At 39.7% G+C, this 27,489-nt stretch overlaps 1 protein-coding gene and 1 pseudogene across 1 annotated transcript; both read left to right on the forward strand.

Moving 5' to 3' along the window:
- The first annotated feature begins 737 nt into the window (after nt 1–737).
- Nucleotides 738–7,300, forward strand: LOC129349871 (myosin-7-like; annotated as a pseudogene).
- A 6,330-nt stretch (nt 7,301–13,630) lies between these two features.
- LOC111583281 (myosin-7-like) lies at nt 13,631–25,809 on the forward strand. The gene is made up of 39 exons (XM_023292288.3): nt 13,631–13,747; nt 13,995–14,031; nt 14,519–14,727; nt 14,812–14,955; nt 15,049–15,205; nt 15,309–15,336; nt 15,422–15,530; nt 15,669–15,761; nt 15,865–15,928; nt 16,393–16,491; nt 16,578–16,681; nt 16,766–16,904; nt 17,756–17,874; nt 17,969–18,118; nt 18,222–18,392; nt 18,483–18,792; nt 18,960–19,039; nt 19,370–19,575; nt 19,653–19,776; nt 19,861–19,997; nt 20,374–20,629; nt 20,712–20,954; nt 21,023–21,199; nt 21,288–21,433; nt 21,519–21,609; nt 21,713–22,102; nt 22,200–22,326; nt 22,399–22,517; nt 22,603–22,799; nt 22,881–23,064; nt 23,140–23,305; nt 23,396–23,520; nt 23,619–23,927; nt 24,013–24,216; nt 24,300–24,596; nt 24,756–24,860; nt 24,961–25,056; nt 25,267–25,401; nt 25,694–25,809. The coding sequence occupies exons 3-39, from the start codon at nt 14,527–14,529 to the stop codon at nt 25,712–25,714; spliced, it is 5,823 nt and encodes a 1,940-aa protein (XP_023148056.1). The 5' UTR covers nt 13,631–13,747; nt 13,995–14,031; nt 14,519–14,526; the 3' UTR covers nt 25,715–25,809.
- The last annotated feature ends 1,680 nt before the right edge of the window (nt 25,810–27,489 follow it).

Raw genomic sequence — 27,489 nt, forward strand, 5'->3', positions numbered from 1 at the left:
CATCAAAGGAAAACCAGAGGCTCATTTTGCCCTGGTTCACTACGCTGGAACTGTTGATTACAATATCAACAACTGGCTGGTGAAGAACAAGGATCCTCTGAATGAGACTGTTGTTGGACTGTACCAGAAGTCTAACCTCAAGTTGCTGGCTTTCCTCTTTGCAAACTACGCCGGTGCAGATTCAGGTTTGTATCAAAAAAGGGATGCAACATCTTAGTTTATAAGGGATGACTAACATAAGATGTGGGAGAGGGAAAGCAAAGGAACAAATGGATGAAGATTTGAACAAAACTGTTTCTTGATTTGCTTTGTTTTTTACATATAACTCCTTTTTCTTGTTGTACTGTAAGCCACCGTTTTAGTTTTAAACAGTCTACAACATAATTTAAATACATTTATTTAACAGTAAATGTATGTTAATTTTACCCAGTTCAGGAATCTGGTGGAAAGGGCAAAGGTGGTAGCAAGAAGAAAGGTTCATCCTTCCAAACTGTATCAGCCCTGCACAGGGTAATATAAGGATGATTTTGTTTGTGATTACATGGGGCTTGGAGAATACACTCTTCACAGATTTAAGATTATTAATGTTTACATTTGTAATTCTACTATTAATGACAATGACTCTGTGGTGTACTCTCAGGAGAAACAGAACAAAGCTGATGACCAACCTGAGGTCTACTCACCCTTCACTTTGTGCGCTGCATCATCCCCAATGAGACCAAGAGACTCCTGGGGCCATGGAGAACCCTCTGGTGATGCACCAGCTGCGCTGTAACGGTGTGCTGGAAGGCATCAGATCTGCAGAAAAGGCTTACCCCAACAGGATCCTGTATGGAGATTTCAAACAGAGGGTCTCTGTCAGATTTTCAAACGGCTGAAAAATTAAGAGAAAAAAGCAAGGTCAAGTTAGTTAGATTCTCCTTCAATAATCTGCTGAGGAAAACAGACAATATTCTACCAAACAATATTTCCTCATTCAGTCTTGTGAAAGATGTTGTGAACAGTATCGTCGAACATACTCCAAAATCTCTAATAGGTGTTGAAATAAAGTAGAGATTCTATCATTCACACAACTTTTATACTCATCAAACCATTCAGTGAACCATCTTTTCCTCAATGTAATGACGTTTTTCCATTTACTGATTGAAGCTTGTCTTTTAAACTGCCATCCGGTGACACATGTTTTACAGTGTAATTACTTAGATGAGCAAATCTGGGTAGTTTATCATTGCATACAATGTGAAATAAAACTGAAATGACCTCTTCTCTGTTGTTTTAAAGATACCGCATTTTAAACCCGAGTGCAATACCTGAGGGACCAGTTCATTGATAACAAAAAAGCTTCAGAGAAGCTTTTGGGCTCCTTGGATATCGATCATAACCAGTACAAACTGGGGCACACCAAGGTAAGCATGGGTGAAGATAATCTGAGTTGCATATTGTTCCATAAAACTATTTCCATTGACTGCAATTCTTAACAACCGACATACGTGGAATAATTCTGAGTTTACCAACTCCTGTTTTCATCTGTATCAGGTATTCTTTAAAGCTGGGCTGCTTGGTTTGCTGGAGGAAATGAGAGACGACCGTTTGGCTTTAATCATCACTAGGATCCAGGCAAGATCTCGAGGTGTTCTGGCAAGAATTGAATTCCAGAAGATTGTAGAACGCAGGTATGTGTACTCTCAGATTAATTGAAAAATACTGAAATTTCAATGGATTCCAAGGCCACAAGCATAGGGATTAGAAATAGTGTGAAAAAGGTAACTCACTCAAGGTGACATTTGAGATAGCCTTTCTTTAACAGTATCTCACATCACTCCAACAACCTTTTATATATTATTTTATATATTACTTTATTTCTGAAAAGACCTTCAAATGGTGATCCGATATCTGAGTGGTTAGGGTGCAAATTCCATGGGTATTTATCTCCTGAGCAGGGAGGACAACATGTGCAGAAAATTTATAATGGATGTTCTGTAACACTATAATATCTTTACAAATCCGTGTCCACAGGGATGCACTACTTGTGATCCAGTGGAATATTCGTGCATTCATGGGGGTCAAGAATTGGCCCTGGATGAAGATGTACTTCAAGATCAAACCTCTCCTGAAGTCAGCAGAGACTGAGAAGGAGATGGCCAACATGAAGGAAGAGTTTACCAAACTCAAAGAGGCTTATGCAAAATCAGAAGCCCGCAAAAAGGAACTGGAGGAAAAAATGGTCACTCTTCTCCAAGAGAAGAATGACCTGCAGCTACAAGTTCAGGCTGTACGTTTACAAACACATTGACCAAAGATATTAGAATCAAACCAAGTCTGCCCATGTGTAATGTTGTGTCTTTCAAATCACAGGAGCAAGATAATCTATGCGATGCTGAAGAAAGATGCGAGGGGCTGATAAAGAGCAAGATTCAGTTGGAGGCAAAAATCAAAGAGCTGACAGAAAGACTGGAGGATGAGGAGGAGATGAATGCTGAACTGACTGCTAAGAAGAGGAAGCTGGAAGATGAGTGCTCTGAGTTAAAGAAAGACATTGATGACTTAGAGTTAACTCTAGCTAAAGTGGAGAAGGAGAAACATGCCACTGAAAACAAGGTACTACAAAGACCAGTTACTGTAAAATTGCTCTGTGTATCCCAAGTTAAAATTTATTCTGGCCACAGGTAAAGAACCTGACCGAGGAGATGGCAGCTCAAGATGAGATCATTGCCAAGTTGACCAAGGAGAAGAAAGCCTTACAGGAGGCTCATCAACAAACGCTGGATGACCTGCAGAGTGAAGAAGACAAAGTCAACACTCTGACAAAGTCCAAAGTTAAACTGGAGCAGCAAGTAGATGATGTAAGAATACACTAAACATGGTTGTGTTGGAATGTTAGGAAAATAAAACTGTGAAGCACTGAGAGGCTGTAATTGTCTCTCACCACAGCTTGAAGGGTCTTTGGAGCAAGAAAAGAAAGTTCGTATGGACCTTGAGAGAGCAAAGCGCAAGCTTGAGGGAGACCTAAAGTTAGCTCAAGAGAGCATCATGGACCTGGAAAATGACAAGCAGCAACTCGAAGAGCGGCTGAAAAAGTTAATATAAAAATGAAACTTGTAAAAACACAAACATGTTTTAAACTTTGAGTCAGCTGATACATTTAACTTTTTCATTCACAGGAAAGACTTTGAAATTAGTCAGCTCAATGGCAAAGTAGAGGACGAACAAGCAATGTGTGCTCAGCTACAGAAAAAACTGAAGGAGCTGCAGGTAATGATTTAAACATTATAAAACTAAGGACATGAAAATTACATTATAAGACCACAATTTAGAGCAATAAATTTAATCAAGCTTTTGCTTTGATTTGGTCTAGGCCCGCATTGAGGAGCTGGAAGAAGAGCTTGAAGCAGAGCGAGCTGCTCGAGCCAAGGTGGAGAAGCAGAGGGCAGACTTGGCCAGAGAGCTGGAGGAGATCAGTGAGAGGCTGGAGGAGGCTGGAGGAGCAACAGCTGCCCAGATCGAGATGAACAAGAAGAGGGAGGCCGAGTTCCAGAAACTCCGCAGAGACCTGGAAGAGGCCACTCTGCAGCATGAATCCACTGCTGCCACACTCAGGAAGAAACAGGCCGACAGTGTTGCTGACCTGGGAGAGCAGATTGACAACTTGCAGAGAGTCAAGCAGAAACTGGAGAAGGAGAAGAGTGAGCTCAGACTGGAACTGGATGATGTGGTCTCCAATATGGAACAGATTGTCAAGTCCAAGGTAAATCACCTTCATGTATAATGTTTTTTTTTTTCATTGGCTGAATAACACCTGGTTATTTTAGTGTGTGAGCCATTCTCACTGCATTTTCTTTTCAGAATAATTTGGAGAAAATGTGCAGGTCTCTGGAAGACCAGATGAATGAATATAAAACAAAGTCAGAGGAGGGACAGCGGACCATCAATGACTTCACCATGCAGAGAGCAAAGCTTCAAACTGAGAATGGTATGAATTTCAACAGCATGTTTCCATCTGTGCTAATATGAAACAGTGCTTTTAATCATCTGTTCAAATTAGGTGAACTAACAAGGCAGCTGGAGGAAAAGGATTCCCTGGTGTCACAACTCACCAGAGGAAAACAATCCTACACTCAGCAAATTGAAGACCTTAAAAGACAACTAGAGGAAGAAGTCAAAGTAACAAACAAATGACAGTGAGATCTTATTATAAAACATAATAAATGTTGGTACCTGCAAAGCAATGAGACATTCTTCATTTCAGGCCAAGAATGCATTAGCCCATGCAGTGCAGTCTTCTCGTCACGACTGTGACCTGCTCAGGGAGCAGTATGAGGAGGAGCAGGAGGCCAAGGCTGAACTGCAGCGCAGCATGTCCAAGGCCAACTCTGAGGTGGCTCAGTGGAGAACTAAGTACGAAACTGATGCCATCCAGAGGACTGAGGAACTGGAAGAGGCAAAGTGAGTCAAATACATTTTGACTCCAACAACTCAGCAAAATTTAAAAGCAACTAACCCTGAATATGTCTCTTCATAATCCAGAAAGAAGCTGGCTCAGCGTCTGCAGGAGGCTGAGGAAGCTGTAGAGGCAGTGAATGCTAAATGCTCCTCTCTGGAGAAGACCAAACACAGACTGCAGAATGAGATTGAAGATCTCATGGTGGATGTAGAGAGATCAAATGCTGCTGCCGCTGCTTTGGACAAGAAGCAAAGAAACTTTGACAAGGTTTAAATTCCTTACTCAACATTTCACCGCAGGTAAAAGATAAATTCTTTGTCTAAAATATCAACTGTCTTCTAGGTCTTGGCAGAATGGAAACAGAAGTACGAGGAGTCTCAAACAGAGCTTGAGAGCTCTCAGAAGGAGGCCAGGTCTCTGAGCACTGAGCTCTTCAAACTCAAGAACTCCTATGAAGAATCCCTGGAACATCTGGAGACCATGAAGAGAGAGAACAAGAACCTACAAGGTCAGTTACTTTGCCATGAAAACCTTACATTCATTATTTACTTACGCTATAATCCTGTATATTTACAGTATGCTACATTTTGTTTCTCAGAGGAAATATCGGACCTCACTGAACAAATTGGCGAGGGTGGAAAGAGCATTCATGAGCTGGAGAAGATTCGAAAGCAGTTGGAACAAGAAAAGTCTGAGATACAGACAGCTCTGGAGGAAGCAGAGGTATGCTGCATCAGGAAACCGTTAATCTATATATACATTTTGCAATTACTAATAATTAGTTATAAAGATTTTCATTTTAATTCTTTAAACTATGACAGGCCTCATTGGAGCATGAGGAAGGGAAGATTCTCCGAGTCCAGCTTGAGTTCAACCAGATTAAGGCTGACATTGAGCGCAAGCTGGCTGAGAAAGATGAAGAGATGGAGCAAGCAAAGAGAAACCAACAGCGAGTTGTAGATACTCTCCAGAGCTCTCTTGAGGCTGAGACTCGCAGCAGGAATGAGGCTCTGCGTTTGAAGAAGAAGATGGAGGGAGACCTCAATGAGATGGAGATCCAGCTGAGCCAGGCCAACAGACAGGCAGCTGAGGCCCAGAAACAACTTAAATCTGTTCATGCACATCTGAAGGTCTGAAAGAACTAGACAATAATTATATGTATCGATACTTTATTGCATTTATGCATCATTCAAAATGAAGTCTTTTGGGTTTTCATCTTCAAGGATGCTCAACTTCAACTTGACGACTCTCTGCGAGCCAATGACGATATGAAAGAAAACATCGCCATTGTTGAGAGACGCAACAACCTGCTTCAGGCTGAACTGGAGGAACTGAGGGCTGCTCTGGAGCAAACTGAAAGAGGTCGCAAACTTGCTGAACAGGAGCTACTGGATGTCAGTGAGAGGGTGCAGCTACTGCACTCACAGGTGAGATACAGTGACCGCCTTTACAGTATCTTTACAGTATATTTCAGCTAGTTTGCTTCAATTATTGTTAGACTGAAAATTTCATTATTTATGTAAAAATAGAACACCAGCCTCATAAACCAGAAAAAGAAGCTGGAGGCTGATACATCCCAGCTTCAAACTGAAGTGGAGGAGGCAGTGCAGGAGTGCAGAAATGCTGAGGAGAAGGCCAAGAAGGCCATTACTGATGCTGCCATGATGGCAGAGGAGCTGAAGAAAGAGCAGGACACCAGCGCTCACCTGGAGCGTATGAAGAAGAACATGGAGCAAACCATCAAAGATCTGCAGCACCGTCTGGATGAAGCTGAACAGATCGCCATGAAGGGAGGAAAGAAGCAGGTGCAGAAGCTCGAGGCCAGGGTGAGTATAAGTCGGCTGTTTGACACCTGGCATTGTACAACTATATACAGTAAAAAGTTTTGATATGACATCCTACAGGTCAGGGAACTTGAAAATGAGGTGGACAGCGAACAGAAAAAAGCCAGTGATGCTACAAAGGGAATACGGAAGTATGAAAGACGTATAAAGGAGCTCACCTATCAGGTAATAATTGATCAGGACCAAAGTCTCTATATGCAGTGAAAATTACATTCAGAATAAAAAAACGTGCATTTACACTTTTCTTTTGTTTTAATTATGTACCGCATAGACAGAAGAAGACCGTAAAAATTTGGGACGTCTGCAAGATTTGGTGGACAAGCTTCAGCTAAAGGTCAAATCCTACAAGAAGTCTGCAGAGGAGGCTGTACGTACTATTGATTTTAAACAAAATTCTTATATCTGACCATTGAGACGAAGTTCTATCTGAGCAGACATTATGGTGTTTCTGTTCAACAGGAGGAACAGGCCAACAATAATCTCACCAAGTTCCGTAAGCTTCAACATGAGCTTGATGAAGCTGAAGAGAGAGCTGACATCGCTGAATCGCAGGTCAACAAGCTACGTGCCAAGAGCCGTGATGTGGGGTCAAAGGTTTGTATGGGTATATTTACATTGTTTTGATCTACAACATTTAGATTACAACCCATTAGCCATGCTGACAGAACCGACCAAGTAGACATGTTGACAGATCACCCAGCAAAACTGACTTACTGTGCTGTGCAATTGGTCAAACTGAAGCATCACTGCCAACCCTCCAACAATGCCAACAAAATGAAAAATAAATCATAGTGTTATTACTACATTTAGAATACAGAGACAGGAAAATCTATCTCTAAAATCAAAGATGTTACTTACTATTTATCTTGTATTTTCTTTCTTTTGTTTCAGAAAGGACTTGATGAATGAACCACCCTCAAACACGATAATTTCTGAGACACCCCCTCACTGTCTAATGGTGTCTCCCTAAGCATGTGTTTTTGTTCAGTAGAATAAATTTATTGCGCATCTGAAACAGCTTCTTGACTTTTCATTGACAATACTTATATTGGTTAATAATGACAGAGAAATAAACTTCATTCACTTTTAAAAAGATTTCAAAAAAATATGCACTACTGTATAAAAGTTTGGGGTCACCCAGGCAATTTCATGTTTTCCATGAAAACTCACACTTTTATCCATGTGCTAACATAACTGCACAAGGGTTTTCTAATCATCAATTAGCATTTCAATACCATTATCTAACACAATGTAGCATTAGAACACAGGAGTGATGGTTGCTGGAAATGTTCCTCTGTACCTCTATGGAGATATTCCATTAAAAATCCGCTGTTTCCAACTAGAATAGTCATTTACCACATTAACAATGTCTAGACTGTATTTCTGATAAATTTAATGTTATCTTCATTGAAAAAAAATTCTTTTCTTTCAAAAATAAGGACATTTCTCAGTGACCGCAAACTTTTGAACGGTAGTGTACATATATATTTTTTGAATAAATTGAGAAAAACAATAGTCATGCTAGTACAATTACAAAATAATTAATAATCAAAAGCACAATCTCAAGTGAATACAAATAAACGTGTATTCTTATTTCAAATATAGGACATTTAGGACATGTATTTCCTTTAGCAGCACTCTTTGTGTTCAATATGCAAAATCAGGTTAAAACATAACTGTTTGTTTTTGCACTTTGTATACACCTACCGTCATTTCATTGAACAGATTGTAGTTGGCTAAAATCCAGACTTGAGAGACCTGTGACTGTGTAAATTACAATCTGAGAATTTTAATTCTGAAAGACAATAAATAATTTGACTGAAAACATCAATTCCACTTGAGATAAAACTCAGATAAGTAACACTAAAATTAGGTCTATATGCGTACATTTGCTAATTAATTTATTTATTTTTTATTTATTTACACATAAGTACTAAACATTCCAAAACTCATCGACTATAAATGCGGCAGCTTTCTATTAAATCATCTACATACAGAAAATGTAACACCACAGTCACTTAGGTTGGTTAAATTTGTCATGAATTATTCAAATGTTCTAACTGATGCTTCGTGGCTCCAAACTCATAAGAGTGAAAATTATTACATGTTCATTGGCTAACTGTCGAACCTCTCACGTGTTGTAGAATCCACTGAGACATCCCATGACCAGGAGGGGGCGCTAAAGCATCCTATTTTAGTATGTAACAGGGCAGTTGAAAAAAAAAAAAAACTCTTGATAAAGTGCTAATTCTACAATACTAATAACACTAGGAGTTTATTCTTTTACATTTTCTTTGAAATTCAAGCATTACAACTTATTTTTTGCTCATTTAAAAAACTGATTGTCAAATTTTTGTATTGCTTTTTGGTGACAAGATATCTGTGAAATGTTCTTCAAGGTTTCTGAATTTGAATCAGATTGTAAAAATGGAACAAAAGCATTGAAAGACTTAAGAAGCCGCAAAAGTGTCAGTGTGATAAGGAAATGGGTTGCAGAATGCTTCAGTTTCAAAATATGGCTTGTTTTAGCACAACAATTTCTCAGTGTTCAAATTATTGACATGGGACCATTAACCAAAAAGATGCACAAATATTTCAACATCATTTACCTATTTAAAGTTAAATATTTAGCAAATCACCAGCTGATAAAAGCTTTTCTGGAGAAAATCACCACAGCATAGGGCATATGGATAGCTAGCAAGAGCAATTTAAAACTAAAAAATAACCATCTACTTATTTGAGAGTTGTCTTCAATCATCCAACTGTTAAGATAACTCGTACTATTATCTTCCATTTTAAAGAGATTGCAAACTGAAATAGCTAAATGTCTAAAGTAGGAAACTACTAACCTTCACATCAGAAGTAGATTACTTGGACAATAAGGATCCTCTTCTCAACACCAGACATGGGAGGACTATTTGGAAAAAAAAAGAAGTAGACTTGGTAAAGTTGCTTTTGTTGGATTCAAGAATTGTGTCCTCTGAGAGGTGGTCAATTTAAGCAACATCTTTTCATCAGTCAAAACAGAACATTGATAGTAAGAGCATAATATGTCTGTATTAAAGATGTTTTAGGTTTAGTTTTTTCTGGAAATGTAGCTCCAAAAAATTTGATATTAAAAGCTTTAAATAGTCAACAGTACCTTCTATAATTTCATCAGGTAGAAGACAAGTAGTGCTCAGGATATGAGTCCATGGAGAAGTCCATAGTCTGAATGAATGAGGAGAGGACAAGGGGGGAGAACAATCATGTCTGTAAGCCTCTAACAGAACTCAACACCACTTAGAAGTGACCTTTCACAACAACAGGGAGCAAATACTGCCAATAGCTTTGCTGGCTCCAGTTTCAAACTTAAGTGAGGCAAGGTGCCTCACACCTTCCTTTGTGCGTTCATGTGATCACAAAAGTCAAAGACTGAGAACAGCTGGGAATGAGACCTTAAACTGACAGACGAGTGCTCTCCTGGAATAGACAGAGGGATAAGTAAAGGAAATGAAAGTTCTAGTGCAAAGACAAGCACGGGCAAGGCCTGGTGGGAAGAGGTGTGACTGAGTGGAAGACAGCTGAGGTTGCAACATGCTTTGTAACACCTAATTTACATCACATAGTTTTACTATAGCTGGTTTAAATTCTATGCCAGACCAAGAAAACCCTTTGTATGTTTCAAAAAGCCTGTTTGCCAGTTTCAGGTTGATTTGTCTTATCCTCCTAACTTTGCCTCATGTCTCCACCGTCTTGTCAACATGTTAGTTGTCAAATACAGGTTTAAAATTTGAGCACCTGGCATATTTTTGTACATAAATGCTACACTCTCCCACATGACATACATATAGCGCATATAGGTTATCGCTGGCTTCTACGTGGGCTTATCACCTGTTGTTGCTGGTCAAAGAAAAAAAATAAAAACCTGTCCTGACCACTTGCGTCACAAGCTGTCCCCAAGCTATCCTCTGAACCGCCAAGCCCCCAAAGGCAGGCAGCAGGAATTTCACAAGTTATCTTTGTGCTCAAGGATAAAGAGAAGAAAACAATGTCATGTCAACAGGAGCAGACCAAGGGTACTCAATGCATGTAATGTTTGGACAGAGGTCTGAAGTATAGGTCGCAACAAAATGATTTGCTTTCCCGTAGGCATGCATTGTGTATATACAGTAGGGTTTTGTTTTTCTAAAAAGCAAGTCAGAGGAATTAATTTATATTTTTAATGCACAAAGAGAAGCTACAAAAAAGTGAATAAAACAAAAGTCTGAAAACTAAAAGATCTGAATTTGAAATAAAAATTATTTCCAGAACAAAGACTGTAGTTACACCATTTTTTGGTTAATACGTTAATTAAAATTAAAGAGACAGCCATCGTCTCTTTTGTGTTGCCTCATTGTGTCTTTGAGTTGTAGAAAACAAAGCCGCTTTTGATGACACTTAGAACAGATAAACCTCTGGTTTAATTTATCTTTGCTTGATCCCTAAAAACATTTTTTTTGGTTCTTAGATTAAGACCAGTAAAAGACAAAAACAATTACCATTGGGAGTTTGTCATGATCATAATTACAGACCCTAAAACTAGACGAAGACTTTGAAGGCACATCCCCTAACTTCATCTCTAAAAACTCTACTTTCATGACAATGAATGCTGTACACCAAAGAAACATCATCTGCAAAATCAAAAATATATATATCTAACTTTTTGTCACCTTTTTCCAATGCTGATTAACACTACACACTGCTTCACAAAAAGCCAGATATTTCTATCACTCCCTGTTGTAGACTGCTGCGGTGCCCTGTGATCTTGTTCTCCAAATACTCAGTAAGAGGCCTTTACATTGATGTTAATGGTGATGCAAAGACATGAGACCCTATCTATCTCGATCCATATATTTATATACATATACAATGTCAAGTACTGTTTAACCAGAGACACCACATGATAGGTTCTAAATAGAAAGACTGGACAACCTAACGAAAGACGTATCACATACTGTATATTTACTGATTGAAATGCTGTTATTATGATTATTGCACATCATGCTGTAGACATGCAAGGACATCACAAACACAGCATGCATGTTGTGCATACCAAAAACCAACTCAACATAAACTAAGAATGACATTACGCCGTATGTGCAGTTATACCAGCGTCATGCATCGAAGCTAATAACTCACTGAAACGTAAAGCCTTAGTTGAAAGAAATGACTTCAGGGCTGTTGTTACCACCAAACTGTGCTATCCTTTAGTGCCCACCTTTCTTCACTGCACGAGAGTCAAAGCTTTAGCTTCCCCACAGCTGTTTGTTATTGTTTTTTTAATCTAAAGCCCTATTCGCACGGGATTAGTATTACCTGGGGAACTCCGGTAATTTGTGAATTACCCCAGGACGTCTGTGTTTCTCGCAGTGCATTCGCACGGGATAAGCGAAGTCTGTATTTTACTCGAATTTACTGACATTACAGCCCGGATATGACGTCAACTCCGTGCAAGTCAGAACATCCGCTGAAGTCATGTCCATTTGCGAAGTGGTCGGCCACTATGGCCGCTACTCGCAAAAAAAACATACAGACACCGGTCGCGCGAATAAACATTAAAAACATTAAAAGCCTATGTTGTAACAACGCTATTGTTAGGGTCTCGTTAGGTTTGGGCACAAAAATCACTTGGTTAGGTTTATGGTTCGGGTTAAAATGACCACTTTTAACGTGGTGTGTAGTCGTCATGGCAACAGTAAATATGTCAAAGCAGCAGCGTGACCCGAGAACAGCGGGCAGCGTTGTCGGGATAACGGGCCGTCAGGACGTTCGTATTCAGCCTGTTGAAAGATATGCTTACTGCACGCTGCTACGCATGTCATCCATCTCTATATCCTCCCAGATTTCCCTCTTCTTGTTGATCTGATTTTGCCGTTTCTGCGAGTGGTCCTTGGACCTGTTGTGTATCGGCCTACTCCTGTATTTGCTCCTAAAATGCTGTCAATAATTTCCACCGCAGCCTCCATAATTTAACCGAGAAAGAGGTAGAAAAAGGTACGCAGTAAAAAAAAGACAACTAAAAAAAACCCCAATCACTGAGCTGCAGATTCGCAGGGGACTAGTATTATCCCAGGACGTCAGTGTTTGGCGAAATATAGTAGGTAATTTGCGGGGGAATTATTACTTTACCAATTACCGACATGGCGCATTCGCACTGAATTAAGATCACCGACCTCCTCCGCAATTATTACAAATCACCGGAGGTTCCCAGGTAATACTAATCCCGTCTGAATAGGGCTTAAGACATTTTTTGCTTTGACGTTTTGGTGATTTTATTCACTATTTACATACAGGCATATGTAAAGTCCTGAGCTACAATGTTTGCCACTCCCTACTAAAGCCTGTTGGGAAGGAATATTGAAACTATCTCACTGGTAATATTAGTACAAACTCTTAAACCATAATCTATTCAGGTGCAGACAGTATTAGTACCGTTCCAATACTTCTGAAAAGTGTATAGCACTTCATATATTTATCTTTTTTTCATGTAATATGAACTTATGCTGGATCGCACAGTCTCTGAACACATCTATTCTTGTTAAAGAAAGGGAAACGATGCCAAGTGACAAGGGCTGGACTCACGGTGTAGACCTAACTGTGAACAGTGGTGAGTGATAATAAAGGGATCGCACAGCTGTGACCTTGGCCTTGTCTTGCCACTCTGTAGACAACAGCTGCAGCTCTTTGTTGTCCCTCTTGAAATGTATTTCACACCCTATCAACTGACACCTATTGTTGAACTTGAGATATCGAGATGTTCTCAGTCTAATAAATCCTGCTTGCTTGCTAAGCTACTTTATTTAGTTTGAGTAAATAGGCAAAATCTATCATTGAATCTATTTAAGAAATAACAAATCACTGTTACCTGCTGGGATGTTCCATAAGACAAAAGAGGAAAAGTGGCTAAATATTGCTGCATACGGTTTAGTAAGTCCTATTATGTGCTACCACTTAAATGACATGATCACCACGTGTTGCAGTTAGAAAGGGATGCTCTGCTCTCTTCACTATAATAAAGTTTTGTCAATCACTAACTCATGCAGTATATTCACAAGACACAAAAACTCATAAATGATGTTAACTGATTTTATATCCCACTTTAGTAGTTCACTGTCATTCTAAACCTACTTAATATAACTTACTGGGACACAAAATGACTTGATGGAGGGCAGCCTGTCCCTGCTTCCCCACCTCCTGCCTTCCCCTTTCTTTGTCATGTCCACTGTGGCGTAGTAGTCTGTTGTTCACAAGGTGAGAGCAACAAATAGCAGCACAAGTCTCTACCTAATTTGGAGTGTGCGTTTTGTGATAGGCAACCAGGATGCTATTTCTCTGATATTCATCCCCATATTTGGCTGACTTGCGACCCTTATTAAAGGAGAGGCAGGGTGGTGTCAGCCACTGGATCCATCATTTCGCTTGATAAGGTTGACGGTCAAAGGTAAGAAAATCATCAACTGGAGTGAGAAACTGCTATGTGTTATGTGACTGACCACTTTATAGAGTGTTAAAGTTGTTAAGACTACTCTAGGCTATATAGTTTCTGCTGCTAGCTACACTTTGTAAGAGGTTAGTGATTCATTAGATGAGAAGACTAATTTTATAACTTTTGTCAAACTTGACTTATCTTAATTAAATAATGATGTAATATGACCTTTGCCTTGTTTCTGTCTACTTAATATAAATAGAACACATCCTACTTTCCTGTGGAGTGAAACATCTCAGGTAAAATTCACAGCTACATTAATGTGATAATGCAGTAATTTTTTTTTACACAGTACATCAACGATTAGAAGGATTAACATGATGAAGTGTTTCTGTACATACATGTGTATGTCAGCAGCAAATGTCTGTGCTTTCTGATTCTATTTTCAGAAATATTCTATTTTAGGGTCACTGTTACTGCTTTTTAAAACACTGGAGATGTCCATTGTTCTCATATTAAGAACCTCTGCATGTCTCCAAAACTGTAACGTTCGAGATACATTAATTTAATCACACTTATTTCTGCACTTACATTAAAAGAAGAAAGATGAAAGATACATTGACACAATTAAATAATAAAAATTACTAGAAATATTATTTGCTCTATGGAGATACATAAACTTGGCATTACGCTGTTTTATGAACCTGTTTCCTTGAGTGTTGTGTGAGTGGCCATTGGGTCACATAGAAAATCACAGCCCATAAACGATGCTTTCATTTTTTCAAGGTTGAGAAATGGGGGATGCTGCAATGGCAGAGTTCGGGCCTGCTGCTCCTTATCTGAGGAAGTCAGACAAGGAGCGTCTGGAGGCCCAGACTCGTCCATTTGACATGAAGAAGGAGTGTTTTGTTCCTGACCCTGAGGTTGAATATGTTAAAGCATCTGTCACTAGTCGTGATGGTGACAAAGTCACTGCCCAGACTGAATTTGGAAAGGTATGTGCATCATATCATTTCAGTTCAAATGTGAGGTAATATAAGTCTTGGCCTCAGTGTAAGATGTGTTTTTTCTTTCTGCAGACTGTGACAGTGAAGGAGTGTGATGTCCACCCTCAGAACCCGCCAAAGTTCGATAAAATTGAGGACATGGCGATGTTCACCTTCCTCCATGAGCCCGCTGTGCTGTTTAACCTCAAAGAGCGTTACGCAGCATGGATGATCTATGTAGGTCAAGTGCTCAATCTGTCAATTTTCTTCCTCTATATGATCTCTCAGCATCTAGAACAGCGATTAGTTATCCCTCTCTTTACATGGCAGACCTACTCTGGGCTGTTCTGTGTGACTGTCAACCCCTACAAGTGGCTGCCAGTCTACAACCAAGAGGTGGTTGTTGCCTACAGAGGAAAGAAGAGGAGTGAAGCTCCTCCTCATATCTTCTCCATCTCTGACAATGCCTACCAGTACATGTTGGCAGGTGCATCATCTACGTTGGCCTTCATTTTCTTCAAATATTTAATCCTGACATCTGAACATGATTCTATTGCTCCACTAATATTTTTCATTTCTCTTGCTGACAGACAGAGAAAATCAGTCAATCCTTATCACGTAAGTCCCACAGCCAACGAAACCTCCCACACAGGTAAAGAGTTAAAGGCCTTGACCTAAAACTTTCTGTCTCTCTTCTACTCAGCGGAGAATCCGGAGCTGGAAAGACTGTCAACACCAAGCGTGTCATTCAGTACTTTGCCAGCATCGCTGCTGTCCCGAGTGGAAAGAAAGATCCAGCTGCTGAGAAGAAGGTTTGTATTACATTTTTCAATATTTCTCAAATCAAAAACAGACCAAATTCCAAATGATTTCTAACAGCTGAGATACATTTTGTTATTTTATGTACTTAAAACTCAACCTGAAGTCATGTCCTTGCTTGACAACATCAGGGAACCCTGGAGGATCAAATCATCCAGGCTAACCCTGCTCTGGAGGCCTTTGGTAACGCCAAGACCATCAGGAATGACAACTCCTCCAGATTTGTGAGTGTCTGTGTGACTGTAGTGAGGCTATTTGATCACCATTAATTGACTGAGTTTTAGTTTTCTCAATAGAAATATCAGTGAACGTTACTTTTCCTCTTAGGGTAAATTCATCAGAATTCACTTTGACAACCGAGGAAAGCTGGCCTCTGCTGACATTGAGACTTGTAAGTAAAGCTAAATTAATCCATACATTTGTTTTCTGAGCAACTTATCCTCTTTAGGTGCTGGAACTGATCCTGGTATGTGAGAGGCAAGGTACACCACCAAGCAGAATTTCTGTCAGTCACAAGTCTAACATACAGTACATGCTGTAGGAACCTGAGAAAGCCATACAGATACAATGACAACACATCTTAGCAAATGTGAACCCAGAGTGCTGTAATCACTAATTCAGTCTGTGACCCATTTAAAACCTAGTAAAGACTTACAAATCACTTAAACAACATTTGATTACCTTTTGCTGTGACAGTGCTGAAAACTTTGTTTTACAAAATGTCATATTTGTGGATTAATCAGGTGAATTTATATTGTCACCTCATGGTTTGTTAATGTGCCAGTAGTAAAACCTTTGACAATATTTGATTATTTTATACAAAAACATGATAACACGACATTATACCTCAAACAGACCTTCTGGAAAAGTCTCGTGTGACCTACCAGCTCAAAGCTGAAAGGGACTACCACATTTTCTACCAGATCTTGTCTCAGGCAAAGCCTGAACTCCTGGGTGAGTGGAAAACATACATGTGATATGTGGCGTTTACTGTACTGCCACCATGCGCTATATAATAAATATTTTTAATGTAATTTTAGAAATGCTGCTCATCACCAACAACCCCTACGACTACGCCTTCATCTCCCAAGGAGAGACAACAGTAGCCTCTATCAACGATTCTGAGGAGTTGATGGCCACTGATGTGAGCAACAGCAAAGTGTTTTAGACAGATATTAATGGTAGCAAAACAAGGGTTATCCAAAACCATTGTTCTGATTTTGCCTAGGATGCCTTTGATGTGTTGGGATTCACTCAAGAAGAGAAGAACAGTATTTATAAGCTGACTGGTGCCATCATGCACTATGGTAACATGAAGTTTAAGCAGAAGCAGCGAGAGGAGCAGGCAGAGGCGGATGGAACTGAAGGTAGAGGGGCTGCTACATTTATTAGTGCAAAATTTTATTCGTTATTTATATTATTACAACGATTAGAGGTGATTTGATGCAGCTCAGATTCGGGGTCACCAAATCAAATGTCAGGTAGTGCATACAGTTTGCATTATGCCATATTTTAGAATACACTGGTTTGTATGTTAGGCTGCCATATCACACACGTTTTTTAAAATTTGCATGGCAAAGGCTGAGGTTGAGGTAGGGTACACAATGATCTATCTTCACAGAATAGTGACAAATGGATTAAATAAAAACTTCAACTATCTGTTTCACACACACCACTATACTATGTATAATTGAATTACATTGTCTAGGAGCTAATCGTCTTTTCAGCTCTTAGTTATGGGCTATTACGGGTTTCACGGGGGTTTTAATTCTACATTTGAGAGAAATGAGACTGAAAGCATGAAGAAATGCAAATCAACAATGGCATTGTTAGGGCAGGGCAACATCCAACAAGTTTGTAATGTAAAAAAATCCCTTTGAGCCACTGCATGTTATAAATTGGGACTGTATGAAAAAATATTGCTTACCTGCATTAATCAATTGCAGCATGATTCACAGAACAATGGCCACTCCTGTAAGAAGAAATAAATCAGGTCAAAAGAGTGCATAGTTTGCATCTATATCTACATATAGACAACAGTTTTGGTATCCTTGTGTCACCATACAAGTTCGAAAGTGTCAAAGCACACCAAAGACAATGATAAGATGACAAGAAGCTGATCGAGCATGCCAAATGTCAGGTTGAAGAGGCACAAATAAATGTACTGTCTTATGTACTGTATGTCTATGTGACTAATGTGTCGTCTTCACTCTCTCAGATGCTGACAAAGTTGCGTATCTGATGGGCCTAAATTCTGCTGACCTCATCAAAGGACTCTGTCACCCAAGAGTCAAAGTAGGAAATGAGTGGGTCACCAAAGGACAAAATGTTGCGCAGGTAAAGTGTTGAAGGGAATGTTTTGAGTATAGTTTAACTAAATACAAATAAATAAAACAGTTTTAGAGACATGACTGATCCTTTTCTTCTGTAGGTGTACTATGCTATTGGTGCACTGTCAAAGTCAGTGTATGAAAAGATGTTCCTGTGGATGGTATTGAGAATCAATCAGTCCCTGGACACCAAGCAGCCACGCCAGTACTTCATTGGTGTGTTGGACATTGCAGGATTTGAGATCTTTGATGTGAGTTTGGAATGGAGTTTGAAGCTCCCAAAAACACTGGTAACATTTTGCTCAACATTTTCAACACTGAATTAATTTCTGCTTGTTATTGATGTTACTACAGTTCAACACCTTTGAGCAGCTGTGCATCAACTTCACTAATGAAAAACTGCAACAGTTTTTTAACCACCACATGTTCGTGCTAGAGCAGGAAGAGTACAAGAAAGAGGGCATTGAATGGGAGTTCATTGACTTTGGTATGGATCTGCAGGCCTGTATTGATCTGATTGAAAAGGTAAGTTTTAAGTATATTTTTTCTTGAAAATTTAAATTGAGTTTTTTTTGCTCACCAAAATCTTTACATTCTTCCTTATATTTTTGTCAGCCCATGGGTATCATGTCCATCCTTGAAGAGGAGTGCATGTTCCCCAAAGCCAGTGATGCCACGTTTAAAGCTAAACTCTATGACAATCATCTGGGGAAATCTGCCAATTTCCAGAAGCCCAGAATTGTCAAAGGAAAACCAGAGGCTCATTTCTCCCTGGTTCACTACGCTGGAACTGTTGATTACAATATCAACAACTGGCTGGTGAAGAACAAGGATCCTCTGAATGAGACTGTTGTTGGTCTTTTCCAGAAGTCTAACCTGAAGCTTTTAGCTCTGCTTTTTGCTGGGTATGCAGGAGCTGACTCAGGTATGTTGATATTCAGCAGTAAAAATAATCACACAAATCAATGACAACTTGCACTGCCAACAATATCATGAAAAACATTTTGATGGGTCTAAAATCTGCTGACCTCATCGAAGGTCTCTGTCACTTTGTTGTTTTGCTAAAATGCAATGTGATTGATTTCGATTTAGCTCAGGAATCTGGTGGAAAAGGCAAAGGTGGCAGCAAGAAGAAAGGTTCATCTTTCCAAACTGTATCAGCTCTTCACAGGGTAAGTTATTCATGGTTTAAATCATGTTTTTTGTTTACAAATGTTGTGGGTCAAATCCACAAGGTGCACAATTATGCACACATATGGGGGTACAAGGCTACTGGAAAACGGCACTGATCAAAAGACAGTCCAAGCTAACAAAGACAAAAAGGTTTTCAGGCTAATAAATAACCAACATCAATGTGTGCTTTTCCCAAGATTATGACACTATGGGTTCGTATAACGTATTTAATTATAATTTGAGCAGTATGTAGCATGTAAATTTACTACACAATCATTTTTAATCACAATGACAAAAATTTCAACAAGTTAAATGTGTAAAACTTACAGGAGAACCTGAACAAACTGATGACCAACCTGAGGTCTACTCACCCTCACTTTGTGCGCTGCATCATCCCCAATGAGACCAAGACTCCTGGGGCCATGGAGAACCCTCTGGTGATGCACCAGCTGCGCTGTAACGGTGTGCTGGAAGGCATCAGGATCTGCAGAAAAGGCTTCCCCAACAGGATCCTGTATGGAGATTTCAAACAGAGGTTTGTACTGAATGAGCAAACACATATTTAAAAATGAAAAAGAAAAAGGGCTCTTATCTGTTGTATTTCTGTTAAAGATACCGTATTTTGAACCCAAATGCCATTCCTGAGGGACAGTTCATAGACAACAAGAAGGCTGCTGAGAAATTGTTGGGTTCTTTGGATATAGACCACAACCAGTACAAACTAGGGCACACCAAGGTCAGAATTCTCATTGCAAATAAAATATATACTCTGCACAACAAATAAGCGCTTGCTGACTATCCAGTCTGTCCCTATAAAAAGGTATTCTTCAAGGCTGGACTGCTGGGTCAGCTAGAGGAGATGCGAGATGACCGATTAGCACTAATCATCACTGGCATCCAAGCCCGGTCAAGAGGCCTTCTGGCAAGAGTTGAATTCCAGAAGATTGTTGAACGAAGGTAACTGCTCACAGCACAGCCATATTAATGGCAATAAAGTACAATCTAAAAATCATGATGCATTTATACGAAGGAGCTTTAAAATCTGTACAGCATACAAACCCTCTATCCTGACACCATAAATTCTGATCAGAAAAAAACTACATAAAGAACAAAAATGTACTTTTATAAACTGAAATGAACCAAATCATTTAACGAACAGGAGTACCTCAAAATGAATACATACTCTGTTGTACATGCAGAAACAAAACAGTAAGACTATCATCAAAACAAAGGAGAGCATTGTGAGGGGTTTTAATTTTGAATGTACTGAGTTAAAATTAGTTTTTCTTTGCTGGAGCATGTTGTAAAGACAATGCTAATCTTCTGTCCACAGGGATGCCCTACTTGTGATCCAGTGGAATATTCGTGCATTCATGGGGGTCAAGAATTGGCCCTGGATGAAGATGTACTTCAAGATCAAACCTCTCCTGAAGTCAGCAGAGACTGAGAAGGAGATGGCCAACATGAAGGAAGAGTTTACCAAACTCAAAGAGGCTTATGCAAAATCAGAAGCCCGCAAAAAGGAACTGGAGGAAAAAATGGTCACTCTTCTCCAAGAGAAGAATGACCTGCAGCTACAAGTTCAGGCTGTACGTTTACAAACACATTGACAAAAGGTACAGAATCAAATCAAGTCTGCCCATGTGTAATGTTGTGTCTTTCAAATCACAGGAGCAAGATAATCTGGGCGATGCTGAAGAAAGATGCGAGGGGCTGATAAAGAGCAAGATTCAGTTGGAGGCAAAAATCAAAGAGCTGACAGAAAGACTGGAGGATGAGGAGGAGATGAATGCTGAACTGACTGCTAAGAAGAGGAAGCTGGAAGATGAGTGCTCTGAGTTAAAGAAAGACATTGATGACTTAGAGTTAACTCTAGCTAAAGTGGAGAAGGAGAAACATGCCACTGAAAACAAGGTACTACAAAGACCAGTTACTGTAAAATTGCTCTGTGTATCCCAAGTTAAAATTTATTCTGGCCACAGGTAAAGAACCTGACCGAGGAGATGGCAGCTCAAGATGAGATCATTGCCAAGTTGACCAAGGAGAAGAAAGCCTTACAGGAGGCTCATCAACAAACGCTGGATGACCTGCAGAGTGAAGAAGACAAAGTCAACACTCTGACAAAGTCCAAAGTTAAACTGGAGCAGCAAGTAGATGATGTAAGAATAAACTAAACATGGTTGTGTTGGAATGTTAGCAAAATAAAACTGTGAAGCACTGAGAGGCTGTAATTGTCTCTCACCACAGCTTGAAGGGTCTTTGGAGCAAGAAAAGAAAGTTCGTATGGACCTTGAGAGAGCAAAGCGCAAGCTTGAGGGAGACCTAAAGTTAGCTCAAGAGAGCATCATGGACCTGGAAAATGACAAGCAGCAACTTGAAGAGCGGCTGAAAAAGTTAATATAAAAATGAAACTTGTAAAAACACAAACATGTTTTAAACTGTGACTCAGCTTTTACGTTTTACTTTTTTTATTCACAGGAAAGACTTTGAAATTAGTCAGCTCAATGGCAAAATAGAGGACGAACAAGCAATGTGTGCTCAGCTACAGAAAAAACTGAAGGAGCTGCAGGTAAAGATTTAAACATTATAAAACTAAGGACATGAAAATTACATTATAAGACCACAATTTAGAGCAATAAATTTAATCAAGCTTTTGCTTTGATTTGGTCTAGGCCCGCATTGAGGAGCTGGAAGAAGAGCTTGAAGCAGAGCGAGCTGCTCGAGCCAAGGTGGAGAAGCAGAGGGCAGACTTGGCCAGAGAGCTGGAGGAGATCAGTGAGAGGCTGGAGGAGGCTGGAGGAGCAACAGCTGCCCAGATCGAGATGAACAAGAAGAGGGAGGCCGAGTTCCAGAAACTCCGCAGAGACCTGGAAGAGGCCACTCTGCAGCATGAATCCACTGCTGCCACACTCAGGAAGAAACAGGCCGACAGTGTTGCTGACCTGGGAGAGCAGATTGACAACTTGCAGAGAGTCAAGCAGAAACTGGAGAAGGAGAAGAGTGAGCTCAGACTGGAACTGGATGATGTGGTCTCCAATATGGAACAGATTGTCAAGTCCAAGGTAAATCACCTTCATGTATAATGTTTTTTTTTTCATTGGCTGAATAACACCTGGTTATTTTAGTGTGTGAGCCATTCTCACTGCATTTTCTTTTCAGAATAATTTGGAGAAAATGTGCAGGTCTCTGGAAGACCAGATGAATGAATATAAAACAAAGTCAGAGGAGGGACAGCGGACCATCAATGACTTCACCATGCAGAGAGCAAAGCTTCAAACTGAGAATGGTATGAATTTCAACAGCATGTTTCCATCTGTGCTAATATGAAACAGTGCTTTTAATCATCTGTTCAAATTAGGTGAACTAACAAGGCAGCTGGAGGAAAAGGATTCCCTGGTGTCACAACTCACCAGAGGAAAACAATCCTACACTCAGCAAATTGAAGACCTTAAAAGACAACTAGAGGAAGAAGTCAAAGTAACAAACAAATGACAGTGAGATCTTATTATAAAACATAATAAATGTTGGTACCTGCAAAGCAATGAGACATTCTTCATTTCAGGCCAAGAATGCATTAGCCCATGCAGTGCAGTCTTCTCGTCACGACTGTGACCTGCTCAGGGAGCAGTATGAGGAGGAGCAGGAGGCCAAGGCTGAACTGCAGCGCAGCATGTCCAAGGCCAACTCTGAGGTGGCTCAGTGGAGAACTAAGTACGAAACTGATGCCATCCAGAGGACTGAGGAACTGGAAGAGGCAAAGTGAGTCAAATACATTTTGACTCCAACAACTCAGCAAAATTTAAAAGCAACTAACCCTGAATATGTCTCTTCATAATCCAGAAAGAAGCTGGCTCAGCGTCTGCAGGAGGCTGAGGAAGCTGTAGAGGCAGTGAATGCTAAATGCTCCTCTCTGGAGAAGACCAAACACAGACTGCAGAATGAGATTGAAGATCTCATGGTGGATGTAGAGAGATCAAATGCTGCTGCCGCTGCTTTGGACAAGAAGCAAAGAAACTTTGACAAGGTTTAAATTCCTTACTCAACATTTCACTGCAGGTAAAAGATAAATTCTTTGTCTAAAATATCAACTGTCTTCTAGGTCTTGGCAGAATGGAAACAGAAGTACGAGGAGTCTCAAACAGAGCTTGAGAGCTCTCAGAAGGAGGCCAGGTCTCTGAGCACTGAGCTCTTCAAACTCAAGAACTCCTATGAAGAATCCCTGGAACATCTGGAGACCATGAAGAGAGAGAACAAGAACCTACAAGGTCAGTTACTTTGCCATGAAAACCTTACATTCATTATTTACTTACGCTATAATCCTGTATATTTACAGTATGCTACATTTTGTTTCTCAGAGGAAATATCGGACCTCACTGAACAAATTGGCGAGGGTGGAAAGAGCATTCATGAGCTGGAGAAGATTCGAAAGCAGTTGGAACAAGAAAAGTCTGAGATACAGACAGCTCTGGAGGAAGCAGAGGTATGCTGCATCAGGAAACTGTTAATCTATATATACATTTTGCAATTACTAATAATTAGTTATAAAGATTTTCATTTTAATTCTTTAAACTATGACAGGCCTCATTGGAGCATGAGGAAGGGAAGATTCTCCGAGTCCAGCTTGAGTTCAACCAGATTAAGGCTGACATTGAGCGCAAGCTGGCTGAGAAAGATGAAGAGATGGAGCAAGCAAAGAGAAACCAACAGCGAGTTGTAGATACTCTCCAGAGCTCTCTTGAGGCTGAGACTCGCAGCAGGAATGAGGCTCTGCGTTTGAAGAAGAAGATGGAGGGAGACCTCAATGAGATGGAGATCCAGCTGAGCCAGGCCAACAGACAGGCAGCTGAGGCCCAGAAACAATTAAAGGCCGTCCATGCACATCTAAAGGTTTGAATTTTATGTTAATATTACCTTGACTAAATTATGTGATCTTCTGATCTAATGTGCTTCTTAAAAAATGTTACTCCTCCAGGATACTCAGCTCCACCTTGATGACTCTCAGCGAGCCAATGACGATATGAAGGAAAACATTGCAATTGTTGAGAGACGCAGCAACCTGCTTCAGGCTGAGGTGGAGGAACTGAGGGCTGCTCTGGAGCAAACTGAGAGAGGTCGCAAACTTGCTGAACAGGAGCTACTGGATGTCAGTGAGAGGGTGCAGCTACTGCACTCACAGGTGAGGTCCACTCTGCACTAGTTCTTTCAAATTATTGCTAATCAATTGAAGAGTTCTACAAGTCAAAATCTGCATGCCACCAGAACACCAGTCTGCTGAACCAAAAGAAGAAGCTGGAGGCTGATACATCCCAGCTTCAAACTGAAGTGGAGGAGGCAGTGCAGGAGTGCAGAAATGCTGAGGAGAAGGCCAAGAAGGCCATTACTGATGCTGCCATGATGGCAGAGGAGCTGAAGAAAGAGCAGGACACCAGCGCTCACCTGGAGCGTATGAAGAAGAACATGGAGCAAACCATCAAAGATCTGCAGCACCGTCTGGATGAAGCGGAACAGATCGCCATGAAGGGAGGAAAGAAGCAGGTGCAGAAGCTCGAGGCCAGGGTGAGTGTCAGTGATCGTAGAGAAGTCATTAACAAGCAAGATTCTAAGAAACCACTACATCATCCTGCAAGGACAATACACAAAAACACAGTACGAAAACAAAAACACACAAAATAGTGAATACAAAAAAACTCGAACATCATATTATTCTATCAACAGATCAGAGAGCTGGAAAGTGAAGTAGAAGCTGAACAAAGAAGGTCCAGCGATTCTGTCAAGGGAATACGAAAATATGAGAGACGAATCAAAGAGCTGACCTATCAGGTAAGTTTCAGCCTATTTGCAAAACAGCAGGACAGTATAATTTTTGTAGAAGAATACTTGTATAAGAAATTACAATTCCTTTGTTCTTTTTCATTTTCAGACAGAAGAAGATCGTAAGAATCTCAGCCGCCTGCAAGATCTGGTAGACAAGTTGCAGCTCAAGGTTAAATCCTACAAGAAAACTGCAGAGGAGGCTGTAAGTACTTCTAATATTCTATATATGAAAAAAATAACACTTCCTCAAGCTCACAGCACTTGCATATATTCAAGACAATTGTCAGTATTGACTTAACTTTGTTAACAGACACTTTATTACTGAAAATATGCCATGCAACAGTAAATGAACTGCATTATTAGTACAAAACAAATGTCAGGCACTAATGAGGATCGTGTTTCACTTCTACAGGAGGAACAGGCCAACAGCAATCTTACCAAGTTCCGTAAGCTTCAACATGAGCTCGATGAAGCTGAAGAGAGAGCTGACATCGCTGAGTCTCAGGTCAACAAGCTACGTGCCAAGAGCCGTGATGTGGGGTCAAAGGTCAGTTAAAGGTTTTTTTTTTTCTTTCTTGTTTTTCCTTTCCTCTTTTTGGCACACATATAAATACGGTATCAATGTAGCTGCTATCTGGATGGCGTATCATGGATAAAATAATATCTACAGGAAATATCAGTATTCCCTCATGCCTAATGCTGCAAAACCCTTAACTATCACACTTGAAGGTTTTCAATGATCAACTGCTTCACGAAGTGCAAAGCATTCAAATAGAGTGGATATTTTAAATGATGTTTCAATAAATGTTAAATATTTGACTCATTCTCTCTTATTTCAGAAAGGGCACGACGGTGAATGAAGCCCACAGAATGGATTGTTGTCTCTGAGGCACTGAATGGTGTCTCCCTATGCATGCTGGTTGTTCAGTAGAATAAAATGAATCTGCATCTCAAACTGTGCCTTGACTGTTTTTGTAGCTTCACCATATATTCGTACATATGGGCAAAATATTTGTATAGTGGTGACAGTAAAGCTAAATGGGAGCTGCCATGTTTACACCAGGTCTATCTTCAGTTCTGTGATGGTGAGGGCTGATCTGGTCATTACTGTTAAATAAATAACATGCATTTTCAAATGTAACTTGTAGGATCTATGTACAGTGTGTCGCAAATATAACTATAAATCAAATATAAAAGTGCCACTATATATAGACAACACAAATAAAAGTCAAGTGGAATGGAGGAGGGCTGCACAATGTATTATTTCAGTACTAACTTTGCAATGTGCCCATGCGCAATTGACACACTGTGGAAAGTGCAATGTGAAGGAAAGCAAACACATCTCGCCAGACCTTTTTTGCTGCTTGGCACAAAAAGAGAACTCACATAGTTCACATTTTCTAATCTAGACGAGAAGTCTGTCTGATATCCCAAAATTTACTCTGACTCTGAGTTCTTGAACACAAGACACAGAGTTTGTTGAAAAGGAACATTTGGTTGCAAAAAAGAACTACAGTGTCAGGTGTACAGAAATGTTTCGGCTACAGAAAGGATGATATTAACCCAAAACAGGACGCTAGTGTTTTGCAATTGTTGCCACTACATGAAGCTACACACCTAATTTGTTGGACCATTTAAATTAGCACCACAAGGCTACAACAAATGGAATTTTAAAAGTCATCTGGTGATTTTCCTGTATTTATAGAATTCCTTTATGTTTTAATATTGCAATATATAGCATAGAATAGCTAAAAATTAATATCACAATATAATTTTTTTTCAAATATCCTGCTGTTACTGTACCAACAGTAACAGTTGAGGGACTCTCACAGGCAGATCTAGACTTACTGAATACAGTAGAAAACACACATTACGACCTGGATGTATTTTCCATGTACTGCACCAGTTAATGGCCAGTGAAAAACGTTTGTTAATATGTGGCCAGCTGTAGGCTTCAATCAGTGCAGCTTTAGAAAAAATGAACAGTTTTATGTAAACAGTTATATGGGTGTTAGGGTGGTTGGGTGTGGTCAAAATAAAAAGTTGGTTAAAGTTTTGCTGGACTTTAGGTGTCTTTCGAAAGCATTATTTCAACAGATGCTGGGCAGTGGCTGGGTTTTACCACCTAATTAGCTTTAATTTTATAGATACAAAACACCATGCAGAAAATAACTTGTTCTGGTGAGAAGCGTTATAGAGGGGTTTAAATTAAGTCATAATAAATCAAATAATACTGTCCATTAAGACATAGAGCAAATTTGCTGTTTATCCTCACCATAGCACACACATTACTATAGAATAATTTTCATGTGCACAAAAATCATTTGTCAGATAATTGTCTGATTTTTTTTAGCTTATTATGAACATCTTGTCAGTAAGTCTCTAATAATAATAGAAATAAAAATATGATAATTCCTGTGAACTCTGCCATTTTGCACTCTGCAATTTATCTATCTACCTCAATTCAACCCAGTTTGCATTTGTGTACATTGTTCATCTGCATTTGCACTAGTATGTCATATTTGCAGTATGTTACTAAGTTGTGTTTTTTTCTTTCTCTTCTATTTTTTATTCTTATTATATCACTTTTCTACATTTGTGTATATATATATATATATATATATATATATATATA

The sequence above is a fragment of the Amphiprion ocellaris genome, chromosome 10, assembly GCF_022539595.1.
Source record: "Amphiprion ocellaris isolate individual 3 ecotype Okinawa chromosome 10, ASM2253959v1, whole genome shotgun sequence".
NCBI lineage: Eukaryota > Metazoa > Chordata > Actinopteri > Pomacentridae > Amphiprion > Amphiprion ocellaris.